General features: G+C 41.9%; 1 protein-coding gene across 15 annotated transcripts in view; it reads left to right on the top strand.

Moving 5' to 3' along the window:
- The window catches only part of nav2a (neuron navigator 2a), a 213,885-nt gene that overhangs the window by 162,560 nt on the left and 36,677 nt on the right, over positions 1–14,648 (top strand). For all 15 annotated transcript variants that reach the window (XM_051379464.1, XM_051379457.1, XM_051379458.1 and 12 more), the window contains one exon: positions 4,329–4,451. In XM_051379464.1, coding sequence (XP_051235424.1) covers positions 4,329–4,451 — 123 coding nt within the window. The remainder of the gene's footprint in view (positions 1–4,328; positions 4,452–14,648) is intronic.

The following is a 14,648-nucleotide window of genomic DNA, read 5'->3' on the forward strand; positions in this document are numbered from 1 at the left end:
AGATGAAGTTGTAAAAGGCGCCAACTTGCCTCCATATGGTATCGAAAAGCCAGAGACAGAGAGACCAGGGTCTGGTAAAAGCTGCTTCGGGGATTAGTTTGAATTAAAATAAATGCAAATGTAGAAAGAAGTCCTTGAGCTCAGCAAAGTAAGGTGATAAAAAAACACAAAGGGAATTACTTCCTCTGGCCCTCATGGATTTGCACTTCACCAGCCCCGAGGCAGCTGTAGAAGTTGAGGGAGCTAAGTGTTCTTGAAGTACTTGATACGTCTGAATCTGTGGCTAAGCAGACAAAGGACAAGCCACAGCCACACCTGGACAGGTGAGTGATGTGATCGAGGGAGCAGAGATATTTGCTCACTCTGAAAACTTGATATCCAGGCTAGGTCTGACCTATTAGGAAGGCAAGGCAAAATACAAACAACGTTCCTCAAAGAATTTTGTGATCTGATATCGTCTGGGCTGCAGTTACCGTTTATTTTCATCATGAACTTTTCATTCTTGAATGAATTGATACAATAGTCTTTAAAATGTAAGACGTTTTGGGAAATGCCTATCAACAATGGGTGAACCATTTGAAACAGACACAGACTGATGACCTCCCCCAACCCCTCTCCGCATCCTCAGGCCATTTAGAGGTTAGCTTCATCACAGGCCTGTTAGCATCCACTAACTGGTTCTTCCACACAGGGGTGGGATGTTTACCCAGAGAGGAGGGGCTAGTATTTAGATTACAGCACTATAGACTGTCACAGTTCTACTCTTGTTACCACTTAAATGTCAATTAAGGGATCAGTTCACACAAATCACAAAAGAAAGGACATGTGTTTTCTCCTCTACTGGTATCTGGTCATACAGATACTTCTGGTTTTATTTGTTCAGATTTTGTCTGAAATGTAGGCTTCCATCTCAGTACAATGGAGGTGAGTGGAATTTATTTTGTGCTGCTCAAAGCAATGAAAAATGACACTGAATGTCAATGAAAAGGCACCAACTCTTTCCAGAATGTCCCTGTGACAAGACACAGAAATAAATAGTCCACATCAATCTTTCAGATGTCCTGATAGAGACAGTTTTAAATACCGTTAGCAAAACAAGTTAAATTCACTTCACATATGTTTTTTTTTTTTTACTTTTAACTCGCAGAACAACACACAGCCAGAGATTACTGACATCTCCGATTAATCAAATATCAATAATAAAAACAATCGTTCAGCTCTAGACATTTAGAAGCAGCCCAACTGTAAAAAGAGATTACTGGATCAGCATTTATCTGTCTTGATAGTTTAATTTATTTAATGCTACAACACAGACAACATGACTGATGACACCACATTTAGTATCTACATCCAGTCTCCAACCCCCTCCTTTATTTTTCCTTTCGGCTTCTCTGGCCCTTGGAGACAAGGGACCCCTCCCCTCCCCACCCTCCACCTCCTCAGCCCGGGGGTATGTTGCCCGATCTACCCCTCTGCCCTCCCCCCCTTCCTCCCCCTTCCCTCCCATCCCTCCTCCACCTTTCGCAGACAGACCCAACCTCCAGCCAGGAGGGAAACGCATGTGGAGCTGAAGAGAGAGGCTGCATACCAACACTGAGCTCCCACAGAGCAACACACACATTCAGGCTACACACAATCCATACATGGAGAGTTCAGTGATATTGTTCACCCTCTTCTGATATCACCATGATCAAATACACTCTCACCTGGTGATATTCACACAACAACAGATCCCGCACACAGGTTCAGACCTGATAACAGACAGTAGCCAGACAGTTGAAAACGGACACCTTTGCTTTGGAGGTTTCTATCAGGGATCAGCCCTCACCTGGACTTGTTTATTTTGCTTTGGAACTAACTGTGTTACCATGTTTGAGGCAGAAAGGTAAGTTTTTAAAACCATCAACAGAATTAAGAAGCTCTAGAGGCCATTGTTTGTTTTTTGCTGAGCGTGACATTTTGTGAATTTCCTCCTGTCAGTAGCACTAGTGCATGCATTCTTAGTAAGTCAAATATTTCTGCAGTTTCATTTACACAGGAACTTTTGCTTCTGTTACATGCACGGCTGTGTAAACTCTACCTGGCTGCTTGGTTTCAGCACTTAAAGTGTCTTGTTTGGACACGTTTCTCCTGCTGCTGAAGGTTACAGGTTAACAGGTATCTGAAACAGGAGGACAGGGAGGTTCAGTTACTCATTAGTGTGACGGAGTGATGTGGGTGCGTGTGTGTCTGTGTGTCTGTGTGTCTGTGTGTGTGTGTGTGCGCCCAGCCATCTTCAAGGTGACTTTGGGTTGGGATGATGGATGCCTCCCATAAAGGACTGCTAACCCCCCTCTGTGTAGATTCTCTGTCAGAGTTGAACTGTCTTCATTGTCTGTTGTCTCTCTTGTTTTTGTGAAAATCTGTGACTCATTGTTTTCATTCAATCTGTCTGATTGAATGTGTAAATAGATATTTGTCTGACATTTGGTGGTCCATGGATTATTTCCTTTAACTTCAGTGGTGGTAAGGATTTATAATTCTCTATAGCATTAGGCAGGTTAATTCATACCGGCTTAAAAACAGTAATAAATATAGCACAAGACATAAAAAATAAAATAAAGAAACCATTTTAGTAATTTCTGATGAATAGTTAGGGTTCATAAAGGCAGCTGAGAATATAGAAGTCCTGTTTCTTCTTGAGGTTTGTTCCAGCTCTTCGGTGCATGGTAACAAAATGCTGAATCTCCATGTTTAGTTTGGACTCTTGGTAATGGTTAGCTGAACGTTACCAGATGACCTGACAGAGTAGCCACAGCCTTTATACTGCATTCATGTTCTGGTGAGAATATCTGGCACTTTCAGGTTAGCTGCTAAAGTGGAGTTTTTCTTCACATCTAACCACAGTGAATCGTCACCCATCACTGCAGTTCCCCTCTGCGCTACATACCTCTTTTAGCTCATTGTTTTGGTTTTGACCAAACAAGACTTAAAGGAGAGTGAATAGTCATCTGACATTCATCAGATGGACACAAACATGACTCCAAATGAATGCTAATGTCGCTCTGCATCTGCTGGATGTGAAGTGTACATTCACAATAGCTTTATAAGGCGAAGATGTGTCATATTCAGCTTCTTTGTGGCCACAAAAATTTCAATTAATGCAGCTTTGAAATTAATTAATTTATAATCATAGTTTCATCATTAAACATTATAAATGCTGCAGTTTGTTCTGTGCAGGCTCGCTCTCTGCTGAGTGACTCGTGGTTGCCGTTAAGTTTCTGTCCCACAGCTCAGATGCTGATTCTGTCTGACTGCAGGTTACACAAAGGAGCTCTGTCTATAGGGAACACTGTACTCTGTGTATACTGTATTTACATGAAGGTATAAATGTGTGTTTGTGTGTGTGTGTTTGTGTGTGTGTGTGTGCAGGGTTCTCTCTTGCTGAGATCCACATAGAGATAACACAGAAAGTGTTTTAGTGGTCGCGTTCTTGATGGGCTTATTTTTCTACTCACTTAACTGCAGAAGCCGAGTCATCACAGTCCCACACAGAAAGCATTCACCATTTGAACGGTCCCGACTCAACTTTAAATCAGCAAACATTTCATTAAATTACATGTGGGTTAAATGAGTCAATATTTAGTTCCATTAGGAATCTCCTCCATGGGCAAATATTTGGGGAATTAGTTAGTGTTGTTTTAGTTTGAATGGGAATGTTTGTGTAAGTGTTCAGGGATTCAGCATCAGCTTCAGACTGTTACTGCTGCTAACGGTCAGACTCTGACTCCAACAACCAATAAATCAAGTCCCTTCGAATGTAATTTTCCGTTATGAAATGAAGTGAATGGCCTACTTAGCCTGCACTTATATGTACTGTGTATTTTTAGCTTCTCTTAATGTTCAGCTTCTCAGTCAATCGTAATATCCCAGCCCGGAGTGGATGATGTCGGTGATGAATGGCGATATAAGAATAAAGGACAGACTTATCCTCTGTCTACTGAGCTGCCACTGCTTTTACAGACCACTGTTGTTTACCACTGGCCACATGAGAGAAATGTGTCTTCAGCTAGATAGTTTGGTCTCGTCAGTGTTTGTGTGGGAGCTTATTGCCAACTGCATGGCCCTGATTGATGAGAGCTTTGCCTCGGCCGGAAAACTGGATGGATGTGGGCTCCTCCTGCTCTATATACAACAAAAGCAGCTCTGAGAAGAAGAACAGAGTGTCAGGCCAAAGTCTTAGACAAAGTGTGGTACTGCACAACTCATCCCTTCTGAGCCCTTTAATTGTGTATCTTAGAGTTGCTTCATGGTGACAATATCTAATGTGCTTTGTTTTGTTTTTGCAGCTACATGACTGACGGAGGTTTGGGTCTGTACACGCGGCGCCTGAACCGCATGCCCGACAGCATGGCCGCCGTCCGAGAGACTCTCCATCGAAAGACGTCGTCAGGACAGGGAGATGCCGACAGGTAAGTCTGAAACATCTTAAAGGGAAATTCCACCCACTTACACTTTGATGTTGATCCATTCGTGAAGCAGTATTGCAGTTTACTTTTGGGATAACCAGCTCCCCTCAGCCAACTTCCCCTTGTGGTCTGCACTAAGATTAAAAATAGTATTTTTTTCACATCTGTTGCATCTTTATTCTTTTGTTATGCTGAAGAGTAACACACACAAATGTTTCACATGGCAAACAGCAAATGTGAATTTCAAAAGTCTGTTATGCACCAAGTGTAAACCAGTTTACCTTCTGTTGGAAAGGCAATTTTTGGTGATGATTCTATTTATTAGACTACAACTACCTACATTTCCCAGAATGCCTTTGTACACCTTCTATTGAACATGCTGAACTTGATGTGTATGCTCGTTTGTAGATATGTCCTGTGGTTATAATGTTGTGGTGTGTTGCACAGTGCAGCGTAGGTCGTCTTGATTCTTTGTAAGTTGAAAATACTTATTTGGTGTCATTGGCCTTGGTTGAAATACTTGTGGTTAGAATTGTGAAATTTTCTTGTCCATGGGGTTTAAAATGTTGAGTTCATGAGTTTAGATGGGAAAAATGGTCTTGAGACTAGAAAAATGTAGAGACAACATTGGTTAAAATAGTTTCTGTTCTGTCAGATTGTCTTGAAATGGTTGACTGAAAAACAGCATAATTATCATATCATGTCTATTGGTCAAGATCCCCTCCAGAAATGTATTAAGACATATATAAATGATTGGCTGGGAACAAAAAAAAGTACAATTTCCCCATTAAAATCCTTAAAATAGCATCAACCCCTTCTACCAGAATCTATAAATTTGCAAATTTTGTTCATTTCGAAAGTATTCCTGACACAAGATGTCTCCTACTGTAAAATCCTTTCTCAGTATATGTGCACTGGTGGCTTCAAGTTTCTACAAAACACTTGTCTTAATTGCATCCTGGACCAGGATTAACTTCCAATCTATTTGAGATGTCACATATCATGTTTGTAGATTCAAATCAGATTTTCAATGAGCACACTTTGAGCAGATGAATGTGAAAACATCCCTCTTGTGTCAAACTCTGCATGTACACCATTCTGCTCAGTGAAGCTCAAACATCCAACCGTAGGAACAAGAAGAAAAAAAACTTATTTTTGAGTGGAAGGGGACTTTAATGTTAACAGGATGCACTGGAAAATGTGAATGAAAACATCTTGCTTTAATCAAATGCATGAAATCAGGAAAAAACACATAAAGCATTGCACAATTTTAGGGTGTATTTGTCTTTTGAGGCATTAACTGATGCACAATGTGTTACACAGAATGATATTGCACAAGACTTATACCACTACACAGGATGATGATGATGTAACTGAGCTTTGGGCAATACACTGCTGATGTACCAACGGATCCTAAATGTTGGACAATATCAGGGAGACACGTGTATTTCTGTTGGTGTTACCAGGATGTATTGGCTTCAGCACTTGGTAAAGTGAGAAGATTGACTTGGGTATTTGTGTATCTGTGGGACTTTCCAGAGCGCCCCGTGTAAGGGGGAGTAATTTGGTGTGATGCAGCGGTCTTTGTCCTGTCACAGAGATGGAGAGGGATTTGGTTCCTGGCTAATTGACAGACGGAAATGGATGAAGGCCAGAGCACAGCCCCTACCATGCAAGAGAAGGATGGGGGATAGACAGAACAGAAAGTAGAGGGGGAGGGAATAAGCTTGATATGAAGATGGACTGCAGATTGGTTGGAAAAATGAATGAATGAGGGATAAACTGGGTGAGACAAAGGCCAGGCTAAAATATGTGGAAGTGGATTGACTCCTCAGTTTATATCCAGCTATCATCAACCAGTTTCTTTGTTCTTTAGGACTACAAATGATCAATTCTTCTAAACAAAAGCTTTGTAATGACTCACTGATGTGTTACACAGACAGACATGCTGTACTAGTCTTAAGTGCTTCAAGCAGCCTTTTCCGTAAATCCTCAGGTGTGGCTAATTTCCTGTCCTCCAGACTTTTGACCTTTGCTCTCTCGCTGCCTTTTACCCTGTATGCACACATACACACACACACACACACACACATACACACACAGTCCTTCACATTAATCTCCCCCAGCCCTTAGGTGGGACTTAACACAAACTGTCCCTCTCCTCACCTTTCATCTCTCTCTTCTCACCCTTTTACCATGCAGGACTCTGTCTCTCCTCTCACCTTTCATTTCCCTCTTGCTTGTTTTGATTAGAGACTGTAGCGAGTAGAAGAGACTGGAAAGCAATTAAATGATAAAAGTTGGGGGATTTCTCTCTTTTTTTGTTTTGTTTGATTTTGTGCTTTCATGTTCCTCTGTGAGGTTTAATTGACCAAGTTAGCAGATGTGATGTTTCTCCAGAAACTTCGCATTTCTTCTTTCATGATCTTCACACGGCTTCATTATTGCTTTCATTAGATTAGAGAGAAGGGGTAAGAGAGGGTTCTAAAATTAAGAGGGGATGAGTTGACTCCCCCTCCTCCCAACCGCACCTCCTCCCCCCTGAAGGAATGTGTGATAAATGTGCTTACTGCTTTTAGTTTTGGATTAATTAGGAGATATGAGGGTAGCGGCAGATAAAATTCATTAGCATAACAAACGGAAGCCAGTGGAGCTGGAGGGTGAGGAAGGGTGACTGGTTTTCTGCTGTAAAAGATGAGGCTAATTTAATACATGAGAGAGAGGTTAATGGTGCAGTTTGGGCAGGTGGAGGAGGGTGAGCACCTTTCTCTGCATGCGTTTCCAACATTTTGTGTCACCGTAGAAGGTCTGAGGTGTGTGCGGCCAGTATTTGCTCACTGGGTGTGTGACCCATCTATAAACCTGTTATAGTTCAAATGACTTTTTTTACTTCTTGCCTCTCAGCGCTGGTGTGGAAGTAGCGGTGTGGGGGGGGGTTGGGGAAAGGTGTTGGGTGTCACCGTGGCATTGGGGCAAAAACCTTGTGACCCCTGGACGAAGAGGTCACAAGCTTCAAAGGGTCGAGGTTCACCGTTCCAGAACCTGTTTAGCTTTCACACTAAAACCAGATCACTAATGAGGGGCATAAAGGATGTAAGTATCACCACTTATTCAGACAAGAAGAAACCAGTTAAAGTCTCATCAGCTGAGTTGGTGACTGATGAGTGCTGCTGATATTCAGCCCCGGTTGGAAGTGCAAAAACTAGTTTGACCAACTGTCACATGTATGTAAAGCAGAACGTGGAAGCCAGTAGAGCGTCACAGTGAGTCACTGGACGACAGGACCTGCGAGTCTGAGTAAACAGGCAGAGACAATAGAGACTAGAAACTGTGCGTGTGTGAGAGAGAGAGCATGCTTATCCCTGTCATTTATCTCTGTGGCAGGAGAAAGAGGAAGCAATCTATAACCGTCTGTCTTCTGATTTGAATTCCCTTTGTTAAAGCAGACAAAGGAGAGGTCTTTGTGGTGTGAAATCGCTGTAGCGGTGAGTGTTAGAGAGGACCCCCCCCCCCCCTTTCCCTTCTTGCTGAGGCGTTGAAGATATAATTTCTCTTTTCCAAACGCGAACGTGACACAAAGAAAAGGAGAGAGCACCACATAAACCACTCAGTTTGAGGCTGATGACAGATGCTTTCACATGAAAACGTACATAAATCTGCAGTTGCAGGGTGATAAAGGATCCTGCTAATGCTTTAGACATTTGTGCGAATGGTCTATTTCCCTCATCTGTCTTGCTGGTGTCCGCACACAGTCAGTCCTGGCAGGATCAGGACTCATTCTCCTGTTTCAGAAGAAACTAATGGCAGCATTTATGTGGAGTATGAAAAAAAAAAAAGAGCAAAATGATCTGTTACAGAAAACTTAAGTCTTTATTTGGTTTGGTCAATGTGTAGCACTGAAAATGGAAAAAAACAACTTAAGGTGACAGACGGGATCATGGGACGCTTCTTAAAAAGTACAACCGCTGTTACAATAGCCTCATTATCAAGAGGTCTGACAATAAGCACTTTGACATGAGAGGTTTTTAAATCAACATGAGACACCAAAGAGTCCAAATCATCTGTACCAGAGTTGTTGGTGCAACAGATTAAAGAAAGAAAACGCTAAACTTAATCTCATGAAACATACTGCAGACATAAGACAGACACACTGCGTTGGCAAAGAGGAGCAGTGGTCACAAGCTGGAATTAGTGGTTTTTGTTCACCTTTTGTAGCTGATCTACGGACATCATGTGATTCTTCTTTCAGCATAAACAACAGGACACTCTTGTTCCACTGACACACACACTATTCCATCAGCAGGTGCCTGTTAAAAGACTGTCACAGCTGTCACTCACTCTAATACCTTCCATTGTCCTTCTTCATCTTTTAAGTGTAGATTTAACACCTTTTGTAAACTACTTGGTATTTCGAAAGGTACCTCACAAATAAACTTGAATTAACTTGCCTTTGAGGTACTAAACCTGTAAACACTAGTCATTGAAGTCTGTTCAGACCAGTGTTAACACTGCATATAAAAACCCAGTCTCTGCATTTATTTTCAGAGACGCTCTTGCAAGAAAACGCAAGGTGTGAACCTGGTAAAACTTTTCCAACAGCGCAATGCGACGTCATTCGCCAACCCACTGCATAGGCCAGTCCAATGAATGCAAACATGCATTCCTGGTGGATTACTTTGCAATGTGAATTGCGTAATTCTACTGTCATAACTTGTAGTTGAAGTTGTAAAGTGCAAACTTTTGGCATATGATGAACTCAGACTCATGGATCTATTACTTATCTCTCTGGATTGTATTTTATCTCCTTACCGGTTCTTACAAACCGCCTTCACTTCAGTTGTGTGTCAATGTCCCATTTGTCCCATGATTAAGCAAAGTTTCAAGGCATTTTTCCCCCGCAAAGTACTTGAATTCCAAAGTCATTATTTCAGCCGTAATTATTAACACATGTAACTTGTGTTGAGACTAACCGTAGATGACCCGTTACTTTTAAAGTTTACATTATGATACATGTTCAAAGTATTTTGTCTGCCCTCATTATGTGAAATCACAATATAACTGCAAGAATGATGGATGTTGATAATACTTGAAATGAGCTATGATGATGGTTTATTGTCTGAAGTACAGTATGTCTGCAGGTGTGTGTGTGTGTGTGTGTGTGTCAGAAGCATGTTTGTTGATTTCTAGTTTCTCTCAGTAGGGTTTTAATCCCACCTGCAACCAAACGTTGTTGTTTAGAACATGTCTAACGCACACACACACACACACACATAATACAGGCACACTTCTAGTAACACACACATGCCCCAAGCCCCCAACATGTTATCTCTCCTGTCTAGACTTGAGCAGGTTCCCTATTGGCCTCAGGTAGAGGAAGAGACTCTTCTCCTCAGCTACTGACAACACCTGGCGCTCCACCTGTCTCGCCCTCTACCTGTCTGTCTCTCTGTCTGTCCGCTGCAACCCAACCTCCACCTGCTCCGTGGGTTCAACAAAGTAAATGTTGTGGTTTTCCTCCAGGCTCTCACTGTAATAATAATCACTGGATTGGGTCTCCTCCCCTCCCCCTGTTCCTGTCGTTTCATGAGCCGACGACCTTGTTGCCCGTAGAACCACGACTCTATTTGTATGATAATCACAGACACACAGGAACACAGCTTCATTTGCACTTTTACCCCCCTGAACTGCCCTACAGTTGTATTTGTACCGAGGCCTGCTTGGAGATAACATCAAACTGTCAGTGCTGATCACAGCTGCTGTTTCAGGACCCTGCAGTGTGTGGGTCCCAGTCTGGTGTGTGTCGGGCCTCGGCTCCACTCCGGAGCTCCAGGAATCTTAGGTTAATGACGGCAGAGGGGAGCAGGGTGAGCCAGTGTTGGGTTACCATGATCAGTTGCACCAGGGCAAATGATGAACACACCTAAACCATCTGTGGTTGTCAGTGGAGTTTGCATAATATTTCCCAATATTTTTCCATGATGAAACATGAGACGTTTCCAGAATTAGGTTGCTGACACAAACAATGTTTTTATGTTTTAAAGATACTTTGTGTGGCTTCTCGCACCGGAGTATCCAAAAAACTTAATAAGTGAATTCCTTCATTGTTCACGTGTGTTTTCATCACAAACAGAACATGATTTAACAACTTTAATCCTTTCTTCTTTTGATTGCTACAATTAAGAAATTGTTCCCCAAATACTCCTATGCAACAAAGCCATTATCTTTTAATACACAGTAATGAAAAGAAGCACTTTATCACAGGACAGCAGACTGCAAATAGAGAATCAAACTACGTAACTCAAGAATCAAAAACAATTCCACTTTTGCACACACACTTTTGCTTGAAAGCTGTTAACAACATTTCAAACCAGACCTTCAAAAGGTAAAATTCAAGAATTTTACTCAGTTTTTGGTTCCAGCGGAGTGTTTGAGAACTTTGTAGTACTTGCACTAGTACTCAAACTGCTTGATAGCGTGGTAGTAAACTAGATACTGTATGACAAGGAGTGCTGTGCCTGTTGTGCTGCTGTTTTACATCTAGGTTGAAAGGCCAGTAGAAGTGGTTTTACTTCTTTGCATGCTGCCGACGCTAAACTTGTCTTGCAGATAAAAACTTGGCTACCATGTTGATAACAGACCATGGTAATCCGTGATAATGAAAGTGATGTCCTAAAGTGATGGCAGACTGACGCAATCTACCTTAAGATTTGGTCTAGTCAAGAAAAAGTAAAAAAGAAAAAAAAGGTTTTTTGTAAATGTATCAACTCCACATTCTCTGAGAGAAGTATGTGTTAAACATTTGGTCTGTGATACAGCCACACCTATCCTTTGTCTGCTCTCTCCTTATCTTTTGCACTCACACTTACTTAACAACACACTTTATGCAACCAAATACTATTCCACAGATATCCAGACTCTCACACAACCTTTGACTCCGCTAGAATACTAAACGCTATAAATGCCTCCCAGACATATTCATGGGGAAAGCAGCGATCTGCTGTTTCCCAGTGGTGTGTGTGTATGTGTGTTTGTAATGAATCCAGTCCAGCGAGGCGTTCTGGGGCACGCTGGAGCAGTCTGACCCACAATCTGTAGCTATTTGATTCAAGATGTGAGTTCAGATATGTTCCCAAGTTAATGATGCTCCCACACACACCCACATACCCCATCTGCTGCTGCAGAACGCTCTTCCACCTACACTGCAAAAATCTCCATCTTAGTCATTTTAGTCTGATTTACCTTTTTTTTTAAAGTGATAAACAAGATTCCCATTGCTGTGAGATCATTTTAACCTGTTTTTAATACAAATCAACAATAACAATGTTTTTATTTAGCATTCTGCCTAATGGGCTGGTCTCACCAGCATTTAAAATGACCATCAAGTCATTCCAAAGGAATTGCTGCAATCACTGGATTTACTAGTGGGGGCAAAGTATATCTGCAAAAAAAACCTCAACTTTGGTCAACTTGACACAAATTTTGCCATTGACAAATAGCAAAACGTCTTAGTTTTCATTTGGAGTATAAACCCTTCCACAAAAGAGATATATTTTGCAGATGGGAGCTGATGGTAAAAATATGTATTTTGAATAAACTTTTTTATTTAATTAAATTATGCAAAATCATAGAATAAAAGGCTAAGGGGAGAAAACTGCACACTCCAGAGACAACAGAGAGAAGCTCAGAGAACGAGAGAAGTGTCACTAGCAAGTTCCCTGCTGGCTACCACCTTAGCATTTAGATAACCAGCTACATTAGCCTAGCTTCTACAGTCACATATTTCACGAAGACATGGATGAATTTTAGAAAATCTTTGAAACATTTTTGGAAAAATCTTACCAGACTGGGACATTTTTGTTTCATAGAAGAAGCAAAATTTACTTTCTTTTTTTTAAAAGTGTAACCACATATAGTAGAAATTAGCTTTCCACATTCATGTGGGTGGAGGTGGAATTAATTAGGGTTGAGGGTCTTGATTTTACTTGGAGAGGAAAGAAGAAAGAATTAATGGGGGAAAACTGAGTTTGCGGTTTATTATAGGGCAAGAAAAACAGAACAAATCCTAAGAGAAATGATGGTTCAGTTGCCATAGATACCGTATCAGCAGACCATCTCCCCTCCCTCTGGGCTTTTAACAAGCACACCTGCCTCGCCCTAGGAAACACAGACACACACACACACACACACACACACACACACACACACACACACACACACACACTCACACACACACACTGAAGAGGGTGGGACTCTCTGTCAGGTAACTAAGGGGTTTTCTCCCACACGTTCTGTTTTATGTCAGACATTGCAGCTGTAACATCCACAGCACTCTCTTGATCTTTGCACTCATTATTATTTATTCAAGCTTGTTTGCTTTTTCCTGTTTTTCTCCAGTCTCTTTGCTTTATTGCTCAGTTGAAAGCAGTGAGATGTAGCAATGACCAACAAAGAGAAAAGGGCTCGATATGCGACAAAGGTTGCGGGCCGGATTCAAAACCAGGACGTCTCGATCGCTTAGCATATGAGCTTCAGCCAACTGAACTAGTCACAGAGCCAGCTGTTTTTAAAGGGAAACACAGAGGTCAGAACCTTGGTCCCATGTCTCTGGTCCAGTCCGGAATCTGACCCAGGCCACCAGGAGGAAACAGTACATGGAGAAAGTAGAGCAAAGGAGCAGAGCATGTTGGACATATCATCTACAGTGAGTGTTTTTTGGAGCACTCAGCACAGGGTAAGTGTTAATCCTCCATACCTCCCCTGACTGATATTTTCCGTGAGGTTAGGTGCGGGTGGGAAGTAGGGGAGTCAGCAGGTTCGTGCAGGTTGCAGCTTTAGAGTAACTGGATAAAGTTGATTATCCACGTTTCACCATGTGAGCTGCAGGAAAACCTTCGGGACAAAAGTCTGCATGCAAAGAGTTTTCATGTCATGGACTGCTGAAGTGTAACAGGCTCCAGACCAACATACTGGTAAGATTTTACCCCATGAGTCCCAAATGGTATCATTCACATGGGAAATATTTCTAGTTTGAGAGATTGTAACTCACAGTTTTCACATTTTGTTTCACCTTAAGTAGCTTTAAGGTTGGAAAAAGCCTCTAAAAGCCTTTAAAAAAGATTTAAAAACTTAAAAAATTAAGTTCAGATGGAGAAGCAACTGACAGCATCTGTGGAAAACCAGAACAAAGAAGAAAATGTGGCTTGACGTTAAGGGAGGAAACTCCTGAAAATGTTTTATTTCCTTAAAGGGGATCATCATTTGTCATCTGGAGACACTTTTAAAGGAGGTTTCAAACCAGATGAACATAAAAAAGGACAGATTCTGGGCAAAGTATGCCTTTAAAGTGTAGCTGCACCCCAACATTTTTATTATTCGGCCCCCAGGAATCCCACAAACCTTTTTTTGTAGACCACAGGTGTAGAGGCAGGAGTTACAGCCTTGTGTTTCATTCTAGCAATGAGGCGACAATAAGTTAGTTTGTATGCGATGTGTGTTTAAGTAGTGTGTCTGCGCACGTGAGAAATTCCAAGTTTTTTTGTCCCGGTAGTCTTTTAAATGTTGCTTCCTGTTGCACGAGTGGATGCAGCACGGTAGAGTCGCGTGTCTGTGTCCAGTGATGCGTGTCACATGGTGGTGGTTTCGGTGTGTTTTTACCGTGGATCCGGGTCAGTTGGTCAAATCTAAGGGGAGTGTGTGTTTACACATCAAACAGAGAGCAGGAGAGAGAAAGAGACGAGTCAAAGGAAATCTGTGTGAAAGAGAGGCAGCCAGAGGGATCTAAATGCTTTGATAAATTCTCCGAGTGTAGATAGCAAATGTTTTCCCAAGACAGGAGACAATGGGACCAGACACGGGAGAGAGAGAGACAGACAGACAGACAGACAGACATTCCTGAGTGTGTTGTCCGGTCCAGTCCTGTCATTTCTCGTCAGTGCAGGGACAGCTGTGTCATTTTCGTACCACACGGCTCCTGGTCTCCGGCCTGGAATGTGCCGGGTCCCGTCCCAGCGGCCCCTTCACTGCCTCCTTCACCTTCACACTTTGTCCATTTAATCCTGACTAGTGTTACTTTTCACAAAAAAACTAGTTGCAGTCTTTTGATTAAAAATATAACCTTTTAAACACTTCTACTCAATGCTAGAACATGTTCCTGTTTTTCTGTTGTGGGAAATAAACATTTAATGAGAATAATATCACAAA

Source organism: Dicentrarchus labrax, unplaced genomic scaffold, assembly GCF_905237075.1.
Source record: "Dicentrarchus labrax unplaced genomic scaffold, dlabrax2021, whole genome shotgun sequence".
NCBI classification, from domain to species: domain Eukaryota; kingdom Metazoa; phylum Chordata; class Actinopteri; family Moronidae; genus Dicentrarchus; species Dicentrarchus labrax.